This window comes from Chrysemys picta, chromosome 4 (assembly GCF_011386835.1).
Source record: "Chrysemys picta bellii isolate R12L10 chromosome 4, ASM1138683v2, whole genome shotgun sequence".
Taxonomy (NCBI): Eukaryota; Metazoa; Chordata; order Testudines; family Emydidae; genus Chrysemys; species Chrysemys picta.
The window spans coordinates 139,931,738-139,955,428 of NC_088794.1; the positions used below are offsets into that span (position 1 = coordinate 139,931,738).

Sequence of the window (23,691 nt, forward strand, 5' to 3'; positions counted from 1 at the left end):
ATATTCATTAGGTGGCAATTCTCCATATGCTTTTAGGAGGCACTGTATTGCAAAGATGTCACCTTTTAATGGAGATATAAAACGAAGATCCTGACTACATGACATTTTAAAAGTGAGGATTCCCCCTGATTTTTTCATCCACATTTTTACAAAGAAGTGAAGTTTCCATGGTGAACTTGATATTGCAATATCACGCTAGAGAACCATAAAGTGAAAACGAAGCTGACTTGAAGCCCAAATGAAATTACCTACTCTGTTAATAATATAAGATGTTGTTAGTTGCACCAGTAAGGAAATCTTTTTTTTTTTTAAGCACATATGAATATTAATCTTAGTGTATAGTGAAGTTAGATCTTAACTCCATGGCATGCTGTCCGGACTATGGGGGTGTGAACTGTAGAGTGCTCTAATGTGCTGCTCTCTAAGGGTATGTCTACACTACCCGCCGGATTGGTGGGCAGCGACCGATCCACCGGGGATCGATTTATCGTGTCTAGTCTAGACGTGATAAATTGACCCCCGAGCTCTCTCCCGTCGACTCCTGTACTCCAGCACCATGAGAGGCACAAGCAGAGTCAATGGGGGAGTGGCAGCAGTCGACTCACCGGTACGTATTCACGTAGCTGAAGTTGCGTAACTTAGATCGATTCCCCCCCCCCACCCCGAGTGTAGACCAGGGCTAAGTGTCCCATGTAGACCCTGCAGGCATGAACTAAAAGGCACTTAGTTCACATTGATGTAGCCTTGTTTCAAATAGGACCATGTTAATGTACACTAGATAACTTTTACGTTTTACCAACAGTATCTACATGGGGCACTTAGGCCAGGTCTACACTACCACTTACTTTGGCATAATTTACATTGTTCAGAGGTGTGCATAAGTCATTCACCTCCCCACACCCTCCACAAGCAATGTAAGGGGTTGGCTACACTTACATTTTATAGCGCTCTAACTTGCTGGCTCAGGGGGGTGAAAAATCACCCCCCTGAGCACAGCAAGTCAGAGCATTTTAAAGCGCTAGTGTAGACGGGCTCCAAGCGCTGGTAGTCGTGCTCCCAGCACTTGGAGCTAATCCCCTCATGGAGGCAGATTATCAGGAGCGCTGGGAGAGCTCTCTCCCAGTGCTTGCGTGCGACCACACTCGCATTTCAAAGCGCTGCCGCGGAAGCGTTCCTGCGACAATGCTTTGAAGTTTCCAGTGTAACCATGCCCTAAGTTACACTGACCTAAGCACCGGTGTGGACAGCACTCCATTGACAGGATAAGCTTTCCCCCGACAGAGCTACTGCCTCTCATGGAGGTAGAGTCTCTCTCCCATCGGCTTAGAGCATCTTCACCAGATGCGCTGCAGTGGTGCAGCTGTGCTTCTAGTGTAGACTAGCCCTTAGAGTGCTCTACGCTTCACACCCTCATGGGCCAGACTGCGGGGCTGTGTAGACAAACCCTGAGAGATAACAAAATGTAAGAGAGCAGTACCACAAACCTTGCCCTTTCACCTCCTGCTGTTGTGATTTCATAAGTAAGTTCTTTTTTACTTTATTTCCTGATTAAAATATATGCAGGGCTACATTTTTATAGAGAAGCATTTAATTTGTTTTAATGTTCATAGCTCCCTACAGATTCTCCTTTCAGAAAAGATTGAAGGTGACTGAGTCATGTGATATCTGAAAGTGAAATCCCTTGACCAAGAAGCACAAGACCTTTCAATCTTACAGTTCCTGGAGGGCTCCCGGTAAAGTCAGCCAGTTTCTGAGATTACTTTATAGTATTATGTAAAAGATGCTTTAAAAGTGTTAATGGGTCTGGAAAAAGGTTTTGTACTGACAAGAGATACTTTGAAAATACATAATTAGAATCATAGACCTCTGTGGCCATGAGTTTTTTCTAATGAGATTTCTCAAAAAGTACAAATGCATTATGGGCAGCTCACTAGGCTGATAAAGCTGTATGAAAAATGGGGCTTCGTTATTAATTATAATCACATTTTACATTTATACTGTGCCTTTTATCTAGGGATCGCTAAGCACTTTAGAAATAGTAATTAAGCCTCACCACACCTCTGTGAAGTAGGTAAAAATTATTTCCACTTTACAGATTGGGACGTTACAGCACAGGGATTTATCTAATGAGACACAGCAAGTCCATGGGAGAGCCAAGACTAGAATCCAGAACTCCTGAGTCTCAGTCCCATGTTCTAACCACTAGACAATACTCCCATGTAAGTAAATATCATGTACGGCTGTGTCCATGCATTATTTTAAGTACCTAGCGACTGGATTCCATTGCAGTCTCTGCACTGTGCTGCAGTGGATTGCAGTGAAGTTGGGTTTTTGTTTGTTTGTTGGTTTGAAGTGTTGACATTCTAACTGGAGTGTGGAGTTCAGTAAAACCTGCCGTAGAGATCACCTCTGAAGAGAGACCACCAGTCACAAGTGGCTACTTGCAGAGGACATGGAACATTACCGCTCTCTGATCTGCAAACCTTTGAAGAGAGACCACCTCTTAAGAACGACCTTATTGCTAACTCCTAGGAGTGGTTGCACTTGGCAGGTTTTACTGTACTTCCAGTCGGACATGCCAAGTACTGGATGTGGTAGCACTGGATATGTGTTTTCCCCCCACAAACCTTGGGCAGCAAATAAATATTGGGCCAGGGACTGTCTTTTTGTTCTGTGTTTGAACAGCACCTAGTACAATGGGATCCTGATGCATGACTGAGGTGCCTATGCACTACAATAGGACCTACGTTCCCTCTAAGCTGCGCAGCCATGCAGCAGGCTATCAGGGGCTGCACAGGAGGGGAGAGGTGCCTCTCCCCCAGCCCCAGAGCTGCCGTGGCCCCAACCCCGAAGCTGTGGGGAGAGGCGCTTTCCCTGGCCCCGAGCTGCTGTGGAAAGAGAGGGCTGGGGGAAGTCCTCTCATCCCTCCGCACCCCCCGGGGCAGCCTGAACTCCTCATCCCCGGCCCCTCCCCAGAGCCCACACTCCCAGCCAGAGGCCACCCCCACCCTTCTGCTCTAGTCCTGAGCCCCCTTCCACATCCCAAACCCCGCATCCCCGACCCCTAGTACAATGCGATTGTAGTGTGAGCCCACACTCGCAGCAAGAGCCCTCACCACCCGGAATCTCAACTGTCCCCCAGCCCTGAACCCCCTCCCACACTCCAAACCCCTTGGCCCCACCACAGCCACACATCACCTCCATATTGGTGTACATAACAAAATTATGGACATGGACATGGACATGGATGTAAAAAAGTAGAGGGAACATTGAATAGGACAAATCATAAATAATAATCAACTCATTTTCATAAAATATATGTAAAGTGCTACCTAACAGTTATTGTTAAAGAGTCCCTGAAGCTTGGAGGAGCAGAAAGCAACCAAGCACAGGGGAGAATGAGCATCCCTCCTTATATCGTAGCTTAGTGCTTTCCATATTGTTAAGGGGGTGGCTTTGGGTGGAGGGGAAGGAGAGTCTCATGAATTATAAGATGGCAGGGACTGGGGCAGAGGGGAATGATTGGAAGAATCATTTTCGGCAGAGAGAAAAGTAGACTTAAAAAGAAAATGAGAAAGAGATTGATTCTCATTCTTAATGTTGCATATATGTGCTCTATCTCCCCGCCAAAAAAAAAAAAAAAAACAGTAAAAAGTAGAAGATACTTTTTTGTTAACTTAGTAATAACCATATTCAGGGTTAATGAACTTTGTGAGGCCAATTTGCTCTAGTAATCTTGACCTTTGGTCTTGGACTTTATTCAGCCCAAGAGATATAGCTAGTTATTGCTTTGTAAGCAGGAAGCACCCTCAAGTTTTCATGGGAATATAGCTACAGATTATCTACCAGATGCCCTTCTCTACCCAATCAGTGTACATCACAGTGAAAGAGTGAAAATACAAACATGAGCATCCTAGTTGCATTAAATTCTTTACTTCTGTGCCGTAGCTGTTTGAGTGTTGAGTTGTAACTCCTACAGGTACGAAACCATTAGATTGTGTGGGACACAACATTAGGATCCGTGTACGGATCACTCCGTCTGCATGAAGAAAGGGGTCAGTTGTCTCTGCAGAACTGTGTTCCCCCTCTTCTGTCACTCCACCAAGGCCTCACAGCTTTTCTAAGGGAATGGTAGGCTGGATGGGAGGCAGTTTCCTGAACCTGGTGGAAAAAACAGGAAAACCAATACAGCCAGAGGCTGTATTCACTGCCCTATCAAAACTCCTCTGCATTGAGGAACACCCTTAAATAGGGGGTCCCTGCTCCTCCTCTGAGGCCTGGTCTACACTAGGCGTTTATGTCGAAGTTAGCGCCGTTACATCGAATTAACCCTGCACCCGTCCACACCGCGAAGCTATTTAGTTCGACATAGAGGTCTCTTTAATTCGACTTCTGTACTCCTCCCCGACGAGGGGAGTAGCGCTAAATTCGACATGGCCATGTCGAATTAGGCTAGGTGTGGATGGAAATCGATGCTAATAGCTCCAGGAGCTATCCCAGAGTGCACCACTCTGTTGACGCTCTGGACAGCAGTCCGAGCTCGGATGCTCTGACCAGCCACACAGGAAAAGCCCCGGGAAAATTTGAATTCCTTTTCCTGTCTGGCCAGTTTGAATCTCATTTCCTGTCTGGACATCGTGGCGAGCTCAGCAGCAGTGGCAATGATGCAGAGCTCTCCAGCAGTGATGGCCGTGCAATCTCAGAATAGAAAGAGGGCCCCAGCATGGACTGATCGGGAAGTCTTGGATCTGATCGCTGTGTGGGGCGATGAGTCCGTGCTTTCCGAGCTGCGCTCCAAGAAACGGAATGCAAAGATCTACAAGAAGATCTCTAAAGACATGTCAGAGAGAGGATACAGCCGGGATGCAACGCAGTGCCGCGTGAAAATCAAGGAGCTGAGACAAGGCTACCAGAAGACCAAAGAGGCAAACGGACACTCCGGATCCCATCCCCAGACATCCCGTTTCTACGAGGCACTGCATTCCATCCTAGGTGCGGCCGCCACCACTACCCCACCACTGACCGTGGACTCTGAGGATGGGATATTGTCCACGGCCGGTTCCTCGGACATGTTAGCAGACGGGGAAGATGAGGAAGGAGATGAGGAGGACGAGGCAGTCGACAGCGCTTACAACGCTGATTTCCCCGACAGCCAGGATCTCTTCATCACCCTTACAAAGATCCCCTACCAACCGTCCCCAGCCGTTAACCCGGACACAGAATCTGGGGAAGGATCAGCCAGTAAGTGTTTTAAACATCTAAACATTTATTTTTAACAGAACAGGAATATTAAGAATAACAACAATGGGTTTCTCATGATTAGTTTGCCCTAGGCGCTTAACGTTTCAGTCCTGGGCAGTGCAACTATTGAAAAAAAATCTAACAATGTCCGGTTTAGCATGATTGTTCTGCCCAAGCCGCTCTACTGTTTAGTCCCTGCCAGTGCAGCTACAGTAAAATGCGGTCTATATGTCCGGGGATAGAGCAGAAATCCTCCCGGGACATCTCGAGGAAGCTCTCCTGGAGGTAATTGGAAAGCCGTTGCATCAGGTTCCTGGGGAGAGCGGCCTTATTGGGTCCTCCGTAGTATGACACGTTTCCGTGCCACGAGACAATCAAGTACTCAGGGATCATTGCCCTGCACAGCAGGGCGGCATACGGCCCTGGTCTTTGGAGGCTTTCCCAAAGCATTCTTTCTTTATCGCTGTCTGAGATCCTCATCAGGGTGATGTCGCTCATGGTGACCTGCTTTGAATTAGGTAGGGGAATGTTAGTGTTGGGACTGCTTGCCCGTTCCTTTACAGAACTGTAACTGCTGGTTTGCAGCCACGCGGTGGAGGCGGGAGAGGGGCAGCCGAAAGGGATCGTTCCCGGGGACAGCCGCGAGGGGGTGGGACAGGGGCAGAGTTCCTGCTTGCCGGATTGCTGGCAGCAGGGACTGACATTGCTTTCAATGTGAAAGGAGGCCAGTGCAAATATTAAAGTTTTAAGCTGCCACAAGTCTACGGCTTACCGTGTCTGCCTGCTACACAAATTCCGGTGTCCTGCCCCGCTTCTCAGATCTGCTGTGCAAGACCCCAGGCACTGAATGCGAAGGCCGAGAATTCGACCTTGTCCTGAGTGCGCATGTGATAGGTGCTGTGCATGGTCTTGTTCACAGAGAAAGACTATGTTCTTTGTTCACAACTACATTTATCTTTCTGAGGAATTCACTCCCTTTTTCCCATTCCCACAGCCACATCTGCGACTGTCTCACAACCTAGCCTGGCATCACACTCCCAGAGGCTAGCGCAGATTAGGCGTAGGAAGAAGAGGACACGGGAGGACATGTTCTCGGAGCTTATGGGCTGCTCCCGAGCCCAGGCAGCACAGCAGACCCAGTGGCGGGAGAACTTGTCCCAAATGCACCAAGCACACATGGAACGGGAGGAGAGGTGGTGGCAGGAAGACCAGCAGGCGACTCAAACGCTGCTTGGACTAATGAGGGAGCAAACGGATACGCTCCGGCGCCTTGTGGATGTTCTGCAGGAACGGAGGCAGGAGGACAGAGCCCCGCTGCAGTCTATCTCTAACCGCCCTCCCCCGCCACCAAGTCCCATACCCCCCTCACCCAAAGTGCAAAGAAGGAGGGGCGGCAGAGTCCGTGCAAACTCTCACTCCACCCCTGCAGACAGCTCTAGTAGTAGAAGGCTCTCATTCCCCAAAATTTGACAAGTTCTTTCCTTCCCGCCTCACACAAGCCCCCATCCAAGTTTCACCTCCCAGTTCCATGTGCAGTTGCTAATAAAAAATACGTTTCTGTTAATTACTGTTTCCATCATGTTCTTTTGGAGGAGGGGGGGAAGGGGGTTGGTAATTGGACAGGACAGTCACCTTTGGCAAGGTACATAGGCGGGGGCAGGTCCAGCAGCAGGGCACATACACAGTGCAGTCACTACTTACCCTGGTCAGTCTGGGAGGTGGTTTTCATGTTCTGTGGTGGGGGGTGGGTTGCTCTGTGACTTTGTGGCGGGGGAGGGCAGTTACAGATCTTATGCGGCGGTCCTTATCCTGTATCACAGAGCCACGCAGCAGGGGATCTGTAACCGTCCTCCCCCTGCCACAAAGTCACCTAGCCCCCCCATACATACAGTCCCGATCAGGAGGGGTGACAGGCTCTGTTGAAACAACCAGTCCACCACAGTGGAGCCTGTCAATCCTGGAGTTTAGAAGCGTCATTTGCATCAGTACACTACACCCGCTCCCCACCACAGTCTGCGTCCCAGGTTTAAAACATTCCTGCGAAAACAGTAATAAAGAAAACGGTGTTCATTAACAAAGTAGAAGTGATTTTATTTCTAAACGTGTGTTGGAAGGGGGTGAAGGGGGTATGTAACTGGAGAGGATAGTCAACATTAACTGGGTAAAGAAACGGGGGCAGGTTCAGCTTCTCTGTACACTAACTTAAAAGTCACAGGTTACCCTGCTCAGTCAGGAAACTAGCTTTCAAAGCCTCCCGGATGCACAGCGCGTCCCGCTGGTCTCTTCTAATCGCACGGCTGTCTGGCTGGGCGTAATCAGAAGCCAGGCTATTTGCCTCAACCTCCCACCCCGCCATAAAGGTCTCCCCCTTGCTCTCACAGAGATTGTGGAGCACACAGCAAGCTGCTATAACAATGGGGATATTGGTTTCGCTGAGATCACAGCGAGTCAGTAAGCTTCTCCATCTCCCCTTGAGACGGCCAAAAGCACACTCCACCACCATTCTGCACTTGCTCAGCCGGTAGTTGAAGAATTCTTTTTCAGTGTCCAGGGCGCCAGTATAGGGCTTCATGAGCCAGGGCATTAGCGGGTAGGCTGGGTCCCCGAGGATGACTATAGGCATCTCCACATCCCCAACAGTTATTTTGTGGTCCGGGAAGTAAATACCTTGCTGCAGCCGTCTAAACAGACCAGAGTTCCTGAAAACACGAGCATCATGAACCTTGCCCGGCCATCTGACGTAGATGTTCGTAAAACGTCCCCTGTGGTCCACCAGTGCTTGCAGCACCATGGAAAATTTGTAGCCCTTTCTGTTAATGTACTGGCTGGCCTGGTGGTCCGGTGCCAGGATAGGGATGTGAGTTCCATCTATGGCCCCACCACAGTTTGGGAATCCCATCGCTGCGAAGCCATCTATGATCGCCTCCACATTTCCCAGGGTCACTACCTTTGGCAGCAGTACATCAACGATTGCCTTGGCTACTTGCATCACAACAACCCCCACGGTAGATTTGCCCACGCCAAAGTGGTTTGCGACTGACCGGTAGCTGTCTGGCGTTGCAAGCTTCCAGAGGGCTATGGCCACTCGCTTCTGGACAGTCAGGGCTGCTCGCATCCGGGTGTCATTGCGCTTCAGGGCAGGGGACAGCAACTCACAAAGTTCAAGGAAAGTTCCCTTCCGCATGCGAAAGTTTCGCAGCCACTGGGATTCATCCCAGACCTGCAGCACTATGCGGTCCCACCACTCAGTGCTTGTTTCCCGGGCCCAGAATCGCCGTTCCACGGCATCAACATGACCCATTGCCACCGTGATGTCCTCGGCGCTGGGTCCCGTGCTTTCTGACAGGTCTGTGCTACTCTCAGACTTCAGGCCCTCACCGCGGTGCCGTAGCCTCCTCGCCTGATTTATCTACATCTGCCTCTGGGAAAGGTGGATGATAAGCTGCGAGGCGTTGAGAGTGGCCACAACTGCAGCGATGGTCGCAGCGGGCTCCATGCTTGCACTGCTGTGGCGTCCGCGCTGTCACTGACTAGAAAAGTGCGCGAACTGATTTCCCGCCGGCGCTTTCAGGGAGGGAGGGCGGGAGTGATGGACGGATGACGACAGTTACCCAAAAGCACCCTCGACACATTTTTTTTACCCAGAAGGCATTTGCGGCTCCACCCAGAATTCCAATGGGCAGCGGGGACTGCGGGAACTGTGGGATAGCTGCCCACAGTGCACCGCTTCCAATGTCGACGCTTTCCCCGTTAGTGTGGACTCACAAAGTCGAATTACTGTCCTTAGTGTGGACACACACGTTCGACTTTGCAATATCGATTCCAAAAATTCAATTTAAGTAAAATCGAACTACTCTCGTAGTGTAGACATACCCTGACTTCCTGCATGACTTTGGGTAAGTCACTTAGTTTCCTTGTGCCTCAGTTCCCTATCTGTACCATTGGGGTAACAGCACTTCCCTAGGAGAAATACACTGAAGATTGTGAAGTGCTCAGATACTATGGTAATGGGGTGGGGGCTATAGAATTACCTTAGGTAGAGTGCCTTTTTTCTCAGGTGAAAATACAGTGGAAGTTGCCTACAGTGAATTTGGATACAGTGAAAGGCCATTATAGTGAAGGAAAATGAAAGTTACAGACCATTTCAGCACTGTAATGTGCAACTGGCCATTCCAGTTATAATGACGTTCTGTGAAAAAGTGACTTCACTGTAAGAAGATTCCACTTTATGTTAGGAAAGACACTACGGACCTATCCCTAGCAATACACCAGGGCCACAGTGCCACCCTGGATAAAACTGTGGCTATGAGGCATGTCCAGCACAAGAGAAATCCTCCTGCCCCAGGCAGGAAGGAGCACCATGTGCCAGCTTAGCACACTCTGAGGTTTCCCCTGTGTAAGCACAACAAAGTTATTATTGGTCATAGGGCAACATGTCTGCTCAGATTTTGAATATACCCTGTTGTTTTTGATTACAGTGCACCTCTTGCTATGGAAGTCAGATGAACCTGCTAGTGCACGTTTGTAAATCATGGCAGGAGACCTTCAGGTTTTCACATGCTGCTGCTGCTTGAACATAATGAGCTGTGGCTGCAGACAGAAAGACAGGCATCACAGAAGGGATGAAACCCAAATCCTTTCCCACCAAAACCACAAGCCTTTGCTACCTGAACTAAAGGAGAAACTTGTTGAAAGGTGATTAAGCAGGATGCTGTTACAGTTGCTGGAACCCGCCACTAGAGAGAGACATGATCACACGAACTAGGTAAAGATTTGTGGTTGTTTATACATTTTTCCTCTTTGAGCACCTTCAGAGAGGTGGGCAGGATTTAGCCCTGAATATGCAATTGATACATTTGTAAATAAGCAGTTTGGACCTGTTGTTGTGCAACACCATTTAGAAGGAAGATCATTGCCTATGTTTAAGTGACTGGTAACTACAACAGTTAGGAATTCAGTACAGTGTATTTGTGGTCTCTTTAGAAACAAGTCACACCCTGTCCATAATATCACAGAGTCAATGCACCTCTAACAGTTTCTCTAAGAAACTTGGTAGGCAGTGACAATCTGGCAGAAGACCATAGAGCAAAATTTATATATAACTGTTGTTCCTCTAGACATTGCTTGAAATCTTGCACACTTTGAGTTGCCAGAAGAATGTAACTTGTATTATCACAAATTTAGTTTTGTGCTTCCTGAGTCATGTCAGATCTTCTCGAGTTTTTAAACTACTCAAATTCAGGAGCCCTCCTGAATGCCAACGAAGGCAAAGGGCTACGTGAGGATGGCCAACCAGCAAATGGATCTCATTCTTTTTGTCAAAGTATTTCAGAGGGGAGAGACTCCAGGGATTTATGTGTGAGTACCAGAATGACTAAGAATCCTTTTCCAGTTTTATAGTTATATCAGTGGCTGCTTTAGAATCATAAGCTTTGTAACACTGTATTTTCATGACACGCTAAAGTGGTCTTTGCATTGCTTTTAGTTTGTTGTGCTGTGTTCCGACGAGGGTGAGAAATGGAAAAAGACCAAGAGGCTAAAGCCACCCTACTTCCCAAGCCATGATATTTTTAATCAATAATTTGCCACACACAAAAAAGCATAGCAGAGGCCTCTCAAAGGCAAAGTGGGACCTAAGGCCGTTCCTGCTAGGAATAGTGCTCTGTCAAGTAGGACTATGCACTGGCAGGTCAGAAGAAGGTAGCTGAACTTTCATGAGGGCACAGGGTAAAAGTCCTCCTCAGTAACTGTGCCACAACCACAAAATTGTGTGGTCTACCCAGGGAGTAGTGGGCCTTGAATAGCTCTTTAATGGAGGGTCAAGAAATCAACAAGTGGATGGAGGGGCTGGGCATTATAAGGAATGTCAACTGTAGGCTCACTACCCATTCTGAAATCAACATTGGATCCAAAATTACAGGACAAATAAAGTCCATAATTTGTTCTCAGTTTCACAACGTCATGCCACTGTGTCACAATGCAGTGTCAGGGTGCAGTGCTGTTATGCTTTGATGCTGTGACTTTGCCTATATAATATAGTATGGCTGAAATCTTGGTCCATTGAAGCCAATGGGAGTTTTGCCATTGACTTCGACGAGACTAGAATTTTGCCCTGTGATTGTGTGTCAGCGACCAATGTTGTCACAGTTGATGCAACAGCGTGGCATGAAGACACAAATGTCACAGTGTGGATATTTGGCCCCCACTATGAAAGCAAACAGCAACCCTAGCAGCCAGCCAAGAAAAACAAAGAGTTGGCAGAAGATGACAGGGTGCTCCTAACTTGTTACAACTGTTCAAAATGCTTTGAATACAAACTAAATTTCTGTGCTTATGGATGATTGTCTCATGGCCTGGAAGTGGAATTTGAAAATACTTTTAAAAGACTGAAAGGCTACGTTGGGCACAGCAATAGCCCTCAGTAAATCACAGCGGATATCCTTACAACTCCAACAGAAAGTGGTGTGGGAGGGACTATGTTTCCTTTCTTCTTTTGCCGTGCAGGAACACCCGTGTTACAAAAGATTCTTGTAAAAGCATTGGCTCTGCATCAGATATTACATGGAGAGATACTGGAGTATCAGAAACTATGGTAATGGGTGAAGCATAAGAAACTGTATAGAATAGAATAGACCTCTTACAAACAAACTGCATTTAATAGGAGTCATTCTCTCCACCCCACAACAACAACCCTACATTTAAATAATCCTGATTGAGTAACTTGATCTGGCATCATCACTGTTGCTAGCTTCCCCAAATGGGGGTGTGGAGTGGAGGTTGGGGATGAAGTCTTGCCCCTCCCTCATCAGTGAGAGCACATGCTGTACCAATCTACAGAGCAACAGAGCTTCAGCTGATGCATGCACTCCTGTGAGCCTCAAGAGAGTGTCTAAGTGAGTCAAAATTTCTCCTAGGTCTTCAGCTACAGCAAAGGCTTTGCTGCATTTCCTGATTGTGGGGCTCACTCCCTTTTATAGAGTAGAGCTATGACATCACTGTTACACAAGATCTCTTGTGCTCCCACCTCTCAAGAAACATGGCCTGTCAAGGCACTTCTGCACCTCAACACCAAGATCCCACAAGTGGGAATAGACAGAGGCATCTCTAGAAGAAGAATCCTAGATTTTGTAACCTCACTGGATATATGAACAATCAAAAGTTTTCATTGACAGCTGGAAAAAGTCAGGACTACATATCGGGCTAAACTGTGTGGCCCTATTACATGTCAGTGAGCACTTTTCCCATGTACAGTCCTACAGAGGTCTATGCTGTTCACCAACATGGGTAAGAGTTGCACAGTCTAACCTTTTGAGTTCCAGAGGGTCCTGTGGCACCTTTAAGACTAACAGAAGTATTGGGAGCATAAGCATAAGAAGTCTTGCATCTGAAGAAGTGAGGTTCTTACCCATGAAAGCTTATGCTCCCAATACTTCTGTTAGTCTTAAAAGTGCCCCAGGACCCTCTGTTGCTTTTTACAGATTCAGACTAACACGGCTACCCCCCCCTGATACTTGACTTTTGAGTTCCGACACTTATGACTTTGGGGCCCTGGGATCCGAACTTTCCTGGTATAACCCAAATAGAAATAAATGGCAGTAATGGGAATTTGTCTCCTATGATTACTGCATCTTTCAATGGTCATTTATGCTACACATGTAGACTATAGTCTCCATATTATTGTTAAATCATCTGCATTTATATTCCTCTTCAGAAAGTATGGTATAGTTGTAAAATCAGAAAATATGCTACACGCTGTGGACTCACTTTTCATCTGATTTATCCCAGCTTTACAATGTTGTAACACCATTGACTTCAATGGCTATACTGCTGATTTACATTAGCGTGAGGAGAACCAGGCCCAGAGTGTGCAGATTTACAGCCAAAGCAGTGCTACTCTCAACTTCAACAACAGGGGGAGCTCTGTACCAAAGAAAAAGAAGCTGAGAGTGTGTTTTTATGAAAGGAGTCAGGGCAAGAGAGACAATAAGGCAGGGAATGGTTTAAGGTTAGACTCATGCGCTTAAGCTGTAAACCTCACACGTTTGATTAATTTGGCTGAAGAAAGAACACTTGCTGAAGAGTCAACTAAAGTTCATGCAATCAGCAACACAATAGGAAATAGATGTTTATTACTGACCTTCAGCCTGGTAAACTGCTAATCTGTGTGGGTTTTCCTGATCATGAAATTACAGCCACAGTTATGTTTGGATTGGTAAGAATCATTTTCACTTCAGCATACAGCACAGCTGCCTTCATGCATGTACAACAAATTACATAGTTAAAAGAGAGAAAAAATCATGCCTTCACATGAATAAAAAACACTCAGATGTTTTCGCCTTGCATTTTACTTGTATGTAGAAGAGAGAACTAAACTATAGAGCCACTCATTCCATCCAATTGTCCTATGGACAGGGATGAAAGAAGTGGAAAAGTTACAGCTTTGGCTCAAATTTTGTTATGGGGAGAGTCACTCGATACAGGATCATTCGTCACTTTGTCCAACCCTGTACAAGACCCTCCATGTGCTCTGTAACCAGGGGCATGCGCAGGAATTTAAATTGGATCCCTTTTGGAGGGGCATATTCTGTGCCCCTGCCGCAGCCCTGGGGCTGGAGGAGCTTGGTCTTCTCACAGTGGCCCCGGGGGCTGGAGGAGTTCTCTCTCCCTGCCATGACCCCAGAGCCAGAGGAGCTTGCTCTCTCCACCGCAGCCCCAGGGGCAGAGGAGTTCTGCGTCCCTGCTGATTATTGGGGAGGCCTGGCAGTGCCCATGCTTGCCCCTCCTTGTACACACCCCTGTTTGTAGCATTGGGACCGTGCAGTTTTGGCAGACCATAGCTGGGGCAGAGAAAGGTAGGGCTTAGGTACAGCCATTCCTCACATCATCATCCCCCTCTGAACGAATGGAAATTTCCTCATGTAAAATAATTCTGATGTTCTCATGTGGGCTCCCACTGTAGACCCTCAACTGTCCAACCCTCAAAAGTGGTTTTGGCCCAGACACAGAAAGCCATTGAGACCACAGCTTCCCCTTAGCCAGGCTGCTATGGAGGAAGTGGCGGATGGGGAAGTAGCACGGAAGACCTTCTGTGACTTCCTTCAGAGCCAGAATATTCTCCCATTTGTGAGTCAGGTACACTACATCTCCTCTACAATCCCTGTGGCTCAACCCTTTGCCACAGTGCCGTGATTTGAAAGAAATTCCCTGGCCTTGATGTTGTGGAAATTTCCACCTAGCTTTTGCTCTCCTGGAAGTTTTCACATGGAATGGCATAATTTGTCTTATAGCTTGTTTCTGTAAAAAAATCCTTTGAGCTTTTGTACAGGACATGCATGGTATGGTCAACTGCAATAAACCTGTGGACTGCCAATAATTTTGTAACAGGAACATTATATTTATGCACAGAATCATCCAGTGCTTAGTGCACTTTTATTGTATGCCTAATATGCTCAGTTTTTTCCATATATAACTATGCAACAATCAAGCCTTTCTCTTGAATAATTTTCACTAAGATGCAAGTGATAAAGTACCTTATATGCCTTTCCAGGTTTCTCTGGGCCCATTGCTAGAAGCAGATGCCTCCAGATACCAGCTGATTCGCTACAGAAAAGCAGCTGATATAGCACATTGTGAATATGCAGCTCTGCTGGTGAAAAACAGCAGCCTTCAAACTGAGGTGCAGAATAAATAAACTGTATTACTGTATCCTATGGCTTACTGACGCTTTGTTTCAGTCACTGTGAAAAACAAAACAGTATTAATCTGGGGTTTTGTGAGTTTAGTTTTATTGCTGACAGCTAAAGCGCTGATCACTAATCGTTAATTTGGATTGGTCTAAATCAGTGGTTCTCAAACTTATTTGATCGGGTCCACCTTCCTTATGTCTGTAGTCATTTATGCCCCCTCCACAAGTATATCTACCGCCACCCAGCTCTGAAAGCAGAATGGAGAGCAGCGGCTGCTGGCTGGGCGCCTAGCTCTGAAGGCAGCACCGTGCCAGCAGTAGCACAGAAGTAAGGGTGGCAATGTGAAAAGTGATATTCGTCAATATCACTTTTCACAGCAGACTTAGCGCCCCACTGCCACACTTACTTCTGCGCTGCTGCTGCCATCCCGGAGCCCCACCGCCTCCAGGTGAGGGATTGGGGAGGGGAGAAGGAGAACCTGAGCCTGGGTGGCAGGGCTCCAGCTATCATCTTTATCCCCACCTCCTGGGTGTACAGAGCACTTCTGCGTGAGCCCCAGTCACCCAGGGCTGACAGCCAGAACTCTTAAAAAAAAAAAAAGCACACAACTTGTGCTTCCCTTGACACATTCTCATTCCTCCTTTGGGAGGCCCACCCCATAGCTTGAGAACCGCTGGTATAAATTTTTCTGCCAAAGAAGGGCCTTTTAAAGCATGCATGTTGAATGGTGGCCTTCATCTGACTCTGGGATAAAAAGCAGCGTGGTGAAATTGTTTACTTGCTTGCAGCCAAAATTATAATTTATTAACTTAATATTTCATGTTTGTATTTAGCAAGAAGAGCACAATTAATAAAAAAGCAACCTGTTAGATTTCGTGGATAGAAAAGCCAATCTTGTACAAAAAGAATTTTATTATCAATTAAGGTACTTTCATGGCCTTTCTCTAGACTCGGGGAAATGTACAGTTTGGATAAGAGTGATATGTAGGACATGAACACAAGGTTAGGCAGAAAACTCATTTACAACTAGATGGCTGTTCACTTACAGGTTTCTCAACTACTGTCATCTTGATAGTAGAGCTGGCTCAAATTTGAAGAAACCCCCCGACAATTTGTATCCATTGCCTTCAAAGTCTTTTTCTGGCTGTGGTTATCAATTTTCTCCCTGCATCTGAGAATCAAAACTTCTTAGTGTCTAGCTTCTCAGCTGAGTTAGAATTTTGACATTACTTGCTCTGTCAGACCACGAGCTTTCTTATACTCTGGTATTTCTAATATTCAAAGGGTACCTTGTGATACCTTTGTTAATGTCCAGAAATACCTTACTCCTCTGTTGTCCCACTGAAATCAATGGGATCACTCTAGGAATGAGGTATTACTCAATGTGAGTAAGGGTATCAAAATCTGGGCCAAAGATTTCTGGCTCTGGAAAACACATCCAGGACCTGAAATCAGCAATTAGTCATGCCTGTGTTATGAGCTGGTGAAAGCTTGTTATGTGTTGAGTTAAAACCTCACTGAGACTGGTAGGTGTGAACTCACCCTTTAGTTAACATAACTGTAAGCATAAGCCCCACCCAAGACAAAAGGGGTGGGTGGGGATGTGTGTGAAGAGAGATCTGCCAAACTTAGGTCAGACAAGAACAGATGGAGTAAGAGAGGCAGCCTGAAGGAGCAGCTAAAAGCATGAGGCTAACTCTGAAGAAACCTAGAGGAGAGGTTTTTGTGTCACGGGTGCAGGCTGAAAACAATGCTCTTGGTGCTGTGAGCAAAAGAATCTGTTTCCTACTATTTTGTGCCATCTGTGTTCAGGGACACAGTACTTTGTGCATTCTTTATAAATGAGCAAAATTGCATCAAAGAAATACCGAATTACCACCATTTTCTATGCCCCAATGGAACACCCACCAAGCCCCAAACTTTGACTAGCCACTCAGGTCAAAAGCGGGAAACAACTACTTGTTTAATTAGCACTGTTTTCACTGTAGGAATCTTTGCCACCGTCTTGCTTTGGGCATACAACCTTTCTTCCAAATATGCCTTCATGGTGTATCGTGTAGCATCTAGGCAGTTGATTTACATGGTAAGTGCATCAGAACTTCCCCTTTGGGTACAGTTCCCTGCATTTTGTCCATTTTAGCTCTCTGCATTTCAAGTAATTTACAGACACTGACCACCTGTGTCCTGAGACGATACTGAGGAGGTCAAATCAGGGTCCTCTGGCTCCTGTTACAGAGAGTGGAGGAATATTTAGGGAGTTAGATATTCACTTCCCTTCCCTCCCTCTCTCTCCCCTCCTCCCCCCCGACTCTTTGGCATTATTGCACTATTGATATTGACTAGGAATTATTTTGGGGAAGTTTTATGGCCTGTGTTATACAGACTAGATGATCATAATGGATCCATCTGGCCTTGGAATCTATTAGTCTATATACTCTTGATAGTTAAGAAGCTGTAGTAAAATCAAATAGCCCATTTCAAGCCTCTAGGTCTCATATAATACGTTTATATTTCAGTGCTGGAATCAGAGCGTCACAGGTTTTCGTTGTTGCTGCTGGATAGTGGTTAGATTGCACCATCATCTGATCAATTTATTTTAAGTGACCAATCACAGTAGCAGATTTCTTTTAAAAATTGTAAGCCTGAGAGGCCACTGATTACTCTTCATGCCAAAGTTAACATGGGTCACTTGTAGCTACTTGTCATTCCTGTAATGAGCACGATATTTTGACAGTGACTATACCCAGCTTGGCTAAAGTCTTGTTCAGTTGACCCACACATGACTCAAAAGTACTAGATAATCTATTACTTCTAATAGAAAGTGTTGCATACTCTGCCTATATATGACAATGATTAATGCTATATAAATACCTTAGACAGACAGAAAATAATTGGAAAGACCAGATAGGTGAGGTAATATCTAACAGAAGTTGGTCCAATAAAAGATATTACCTCGCCTACCTGGTCTCTCTAATATCCTGGAACCAACATGGTTACAACAACAGAAAATAATTAGGAACATGTAGCTGATTAGTACATAATTCTGACTCGCACACACAATTTCAGTTATAAAATGAGTATTGTGAAAGCAGGCATCTTGGTATTTGGGGCAGGTACCAAGCATGCAAAACAAATTGGGGCTTGTTGGCCTTTACCCAAATTACTGCACTGACGAAAGGGCAAAGAAATAATAGTAGGTAAAACATCTGCCAGAAGCTGGATTGCCAAAAAAAAAAAGGACTCATGAGTATAAATAATCACTGTTAAAAAGGATTTTTTTTTGAAACCGTGATCAGTTTAAGGCACAGACACCTGTTTCCATGAGAACAGGAGCTGTATCCAGAAACCAAGTCCTCAGAACTCTTGTCAATTGCACAGAGCTAACTCAGGAGGCTACAAATACTGCACATATGGATGTTAGGACCAGACAGAAGTCAACAATGGGTTATTTGGTGTGTGGGGGGGGAGGGAGGGAAGACAGATTTTATGATAACATTTTAAAAGCTCTTAATATTTTTGAAAGAAGAGGAACCTTTTAGTTTATGCTGATTTTTTTAAAATAGAATGTTAACATTTATTTTAAACATATTTTGAAATGTTCATCAAGAAGTAAATTTATTCTGGAAAACTGCATCTTTGGAGTGGCTAAAGACATGAGGCCAAACCTCAAGCACATGGATATTCAGGATAACTCCTCGTTATCTTCGTCCTGTAGAGTTGTTCCCACAATTGATTTACATTCACATATCTTTTCCTTCAGGATCTTCCACATGTGAGACTCTCCATCACATACTGTTTTAGTATATGGTAGCACAAGTTCTTTGTGACTGCAGATGAGTTACACATTTTGGGTAAGTTATACATAGGGACCTACCAATATCATGTCCATGAAAAACACATAATGGAATAAGCCCTTCCCTGTGAAATCCAATGTTCCCTTGTTCCTAGACGTGCCCTAGTAAAGGGGGCTCCTAGCTCTGGCTGGGCTGGAGAGGGACAGGACTTGTCCATTCACTGCACTGCTTGGGGGTGGGAGGGAGAGGAGACCAGACCCACCTCTGGGTGCCTCCCCCTGCTGCAGGACTCTCTGGGACTGGGCAGCAGCCCCAGAAGTTCCTGCAGCTGGAGGAGGCTTGTGGAGTTGGATCCAATCTTTCCTGTGCTGCTGGGAGCACCCCAGCAAAGGGGACTCCTAGCTGCTAGTCCGAGCAGGGCTGGGGCAGGACAGGACTTGCTCTTTCCCTGCAGGGCTGCTCTTGGGTATCTCTCCAGGCTGCAGATAGCTCTGCACCCTCTCATCCCCACAGCTCTGAAGGCAGCACAGAAGTGAGGGTGGTAATCCCATGACCCTCCTACAACAGATTTGCAACACCCTCCCCCATCCCCTTTTGGGTCAGGACCCCCCACAGTTACAACACCATGAAATTTCAGATTTAAACATCTGAAAATGTGAAAATTTACCAATTTCCAAATCCTATGGCTGTGAAATTGACTATAATGGACTGTGAATTTGGTAGGGCCCTAGTTACACAAGAAAGTCTTTTTACATCAGGTTTCCATATAATTTGCACAAATATTACCCAGGTCTTAATGTGTTTGCAATAGAAAGCTGAGGGTTCATGTTTTCTATATTGAAAAATAAGTGTCCTTAATACATTATACGTTCACTATCCATTTATATATTTCAAATGTGACCATCATGACGGCATGTGGCTCCATTAGTTTGAAAATACAGTAAATAGCCATACCTGGGTATACATGGGGAACTATACATGCTGCATGGGGAATTATGTGCATGTATGAGTGGGAGACCTCTAGGGAAACAGAGGAGCTGAAGAAATTAATGCTGGCGGTTCAGTGGGTGACATTCTTCATGCTGAATAAAGCTCCCAATGTTACGTAGCACTGTACTCCTTGAGAAGCTGTCTTTCAGATGAAATGTAAGTCAGGACTGAACACTTGTATGGTGATTTTAAAAATATCAGTTTTGGCTAAAGTAGCAATCTAACCCTAATTCCAGTGGTGGCAATTACCAGAGATCTGAACAATTTTTGCATTAAAATCCCACACCACACAAAACTCATCTAATTTAAAGTTTCATTGTGAAAGATGAACTAAGTGGCTCACACAAACTCTACCCCAGGTTTGCAAAACTTTTAGAATATCTGGGCAGCCCTGGACTACCTAGGAAACCCCCCTTCCCCGACCATGTCCCTTCTTTTCCCCACACAATCTCCTTTCTCCTGAAGGATCTAGGGCCCTTCTTTTACCCAGGAGTTGGCTGAACAGGGCCCTGCTCCCTAACTTCCTCTTTTATGTGTCATTTGGTGGCTTCCTGGCCTCTATTCATTCCTGTCTCAAAGTCTTTCTGAAGCACAGGGCTGATTTGCTCTCCGCAGATCAGCTGTCTCCTGGCTGCCATGGTAGAAAGGAAAACCATTCCATTCCTGATACCGCACCTGAACTCAAGCAAGGGCCTGAGACATCACACACAGCTCTACTACAAAAGTTTAGACAGTGTTTTAACAAGAACAATGAGGAGTCCAGTGGCCCCTTAAAGACTAACAGATTTATTTGGGAATAAGCTTTCGTGGTGCCCAAATAAATCTGTTAGTCTTTAAGGTGCCATCGGACTCCTCGTTGTTTTTGTGGATACAGACTAACAACGCTACCCCTCTGATACTTGTTTTAATAAGATTGCTTGACGCTGCAGGGTTAAATAAACCCCAAACTCCAGGCAAACTTCAATTATAAATCCTTAATATTTATAATGTAAGTCACTGTGCAGTAAAATAACTGCCCAAGAACCATCACACCATGTTTCTCCCTAGATATGGCTGTACTGTAAATATAGTACTCAATTGTGCAGTCCTTATTCATTGGACTAGTCCTGCTGAAGTCAATGCTTTTACACATGTGAGCAAGGGATACAGGTTCAAGTTTAAAAAGCCCTTTGCAGCTGGAAGAAAGGTGCTGTATAATGTAAAATTAATATCCGTAACCCTCTTGCAGAGCAAGTTGACAATATATTGTACTCGAAGGCAAAATATTCTGCTAATTGTATTAATATTACCTCATGGCAACTTTAGAAAAAATATTTTGTTAAAAAAGGAAAAATCCACAACGAAACTAGAAGCAAAAAACTCAGGCTGCAGGTAACTGGTGTGCATGTTGCTTTTGCAGAGTGATCATACGACTTGTAATTGATGCAATTTCTTGCAATAACAAAATGTTCCTGACCTTTTGCTGGTTACAAAGCAAATGTACTTTTACTATGTCAAGTAAAATCAAATCTCTCTCCTTTCCACTTCCTGCTAGTTCTCAAGGATGCAGTTATATTCTATCCAGCTTAATAAGAAATTTGAACTAAGTCGATTAGATTAGAACATAATAGTTTAAGATGTTGATGGCCACCAAAATGCTACCTCAATTTTCCTTCTTCAGTACTTTTCCTATATCTATTCAGATACAAGGAAGCAGAGAGTGAATGAGTGAGAGAGAGGGTTTTGAGTATGGCACTAAAGAATCTAGTGGTTTTATTAAATGTAAAGTCAGGAAATAAAATGTGGGTCATGGTCATTTTCCTCTGCTGATCGGTAGGTAGTTCTTGCATTAGACACTGATGATCCCTATCAAAACATCATGCTGCCACAGAAAGAATTCAGTATATTACTCCATATGTTGGAGCCATAGGCAGGCAGGCAGGCTCTTGTCCTTCCTGGAAGTATTAGCTTAGCGAAGTCCCACTCTACTGTACAGAATGCAGAGGGCTGAATCCTCATCTGCAATAGAGCAGAGCTCAGCATAGCTGAGGGAAGAGGGAAGTGGCTCTAAGACACTTTGCTGTTGTTCCGTGCACCCTAAAGCTGGCTGTGGACCAAACTACCCCCCAGTGTATGGCCCCCTACGGGCCACTACACTGACAAACAAGGATCACCAGAGTGCACTGTTCTCCTGCCTTGCCCTTGAAATGCCCCCAACATGCCCATTATGCTGGAGAGGAGGGACAGGAAAGATCTGGCATGGAGCTGGCTAGGACATCTTTATGCTGGACAGGGATTCCTTAACATGGATCTGGCAGCCCAAAATATTTTACTTTCTTTGCAGAGATTCCAGAATTAAAGAGTTAATTAATTCATGTTTATAAAACACTTTGTGAAAGGTGCTATATGAATACAAGGTATTTTTATTTTTATATCTCATATTAGCCAATGGTGTGGTGTGCAGCTTGGGACCCTGTGACAAGCTTTTGAGGGCCCTGAAAACCCTAGATTTTGCTTGCTAACTTATTCAGGTCACTGAATTTTAGCCAGCCTAGAAGAGGGTGCTGAGTCTCGTAGCTATCATATACCATCACGGGTTGTTTTTACTTCTGACGTATGCAGTTAACATTACCACAGACGTTACAGCAAAATCCAGCAGAAAAGGCTTTCACTTCGGAGTATAAAATCTTCACTTTTCCCAAGTTACTAATAACTTGTACTGTGCCAGGTCTCTTGCAAGTACAGATGCTATTATCCTTCTATTCTTCTTCTTAAGATCCAGCAGCTCCAAAGCCAACTGGTAACAAAAGAAGCTTCTTTGCAAGAGATGAAGTCAGAGTTGGAAATCTATGAAGAAAATAATGCTCGACAGTCCTCGGAAATTCAGACCCTAAAAGCTCAGGTCAAGGAGCTGGAAGAAATCGCTACATCTGTAACCAGTGTAAAGTCACAGTCAGGTGCCTATATTTATACTCTCAAAAGGAAGAACCAAGAGTTAAGTGAAAGAGTCTCAGAATTAGAAAAACATCTGAGGTAAGGTTCCAAGTCCCTTTCAAAAGTGTCAGTTTTACCAGACACCAGGTGTGTTAACAATTTGACTGTAATAGCCTAATGCATGATATGCTCAAAGAAAGAGAAACATTATTGTCTCTCAATATCCAGTGCACTTCTGTTACCCACCACAATGAGTATCTATGTACTGAATGAAAAGAGGGCATTTAGGAGCTATTGGGTCAGATTCTGACTTGAATTACATCAGTGTTAGACCTGAGTAGCTACATTGAATCAGTGGAATTACTCAGGAATTACATTAATATGAGTTCAGAATTTTGCTCAAAATACTGTGTTTAAGTGTCAGAGGGGTAGCCGTGTTAGTCTGGATCTGTAAAAAGTGACAAAGAGTCCTGTGGCACCTTATAGACTAACAGACGTTTTGGAGCATAAGCTTTTGTGGGTGAATACTCACTTTGTCAGATGCATGACGAATACTCATGCATCTGACGAAGTGAGTATTCACCCACGAAAGCTTATGCTCCAAAACGTCTGTTAGTCTGTAAGGTGCCACAGGACTCTTTGTCGCTTGCATTTAAGTTATTACTTTGCTTGCTGTTTCCTTAATTTTAATTCATGTCCCTCACTCCTGGGGTTTGCTAGATTGAAGAGTTTATCTAGGCCTGCTTCTACATTTGAAGTCTTAAACTTCAATCATATTCCACTGTTCAGCTGTATTGTGGAAGGGTCAAGGGCCTTGTCATAAGTGTTAAATGGGAGGGTCTGGAAGCTGGGAGAGATCTTATCCGCATAGTCCCTCTTGTCAGTCCACTATCTTACCTTGTAGTGATCCCTGGCCTCCTTCCAACCTTAAAATACATTGGAGGCCTGATTGTGCCCATATCTGTTTTGGATCCCATTGGTTGTTTGTACACTCTGGTGTAAAATGGAATCTGGAGTGCTTGTAGCCCTGGAGATCTGGTTCTGATCTAGCCAGGGCCTTGTCTACA

General features: G+C 45.3%; 1 protein-coding gene across 1 annotated transcript; it reads left to right on the forward strand.

Annotated features, from left to right (window-relative positions):
* Window positions 1–4,510: 4,510 nt before the first annotated feature.
* On the forward strand, window positions 4,511–6,752 carry LOC135982758 (uncharacterized). Its single transcript, XM_065590936.1, has 2 exons — window positions 4,511–5,241; window positions 6,236–6,752. The coding sequence occupies exons 1-2, from the start codon at window positions 4,662–4,664 to the stop codon at window positions 6,709–6,711; spliced, it is 1,056 nt and encodes a 351-aa protein (XP_065447008.1). The 5' UTR covers window positions 4,511–4,661; the 3' UTR covers window positions 6,712–6,752.
* The last annotated feature ends 16,939 nt before the right edge of the window (window positions 6,753–23,691 follow it).

Coding starts and splice junctions, on each gene's coding strand:
- LOC135982758 (XM_065590936.1), top strand. CDS start 4,662: ATGATGCAGAGCTCTCCAGCAGTGATGGCCGTGCAATCTCAGAATAGA. Junction 5,242..6,235: donor ATCTGGGGAAGGATCAGCCA/GTAAGTGTTTTA, acceptor CCATTCCCACAG/CCACATCTGCGACTGTCTCA.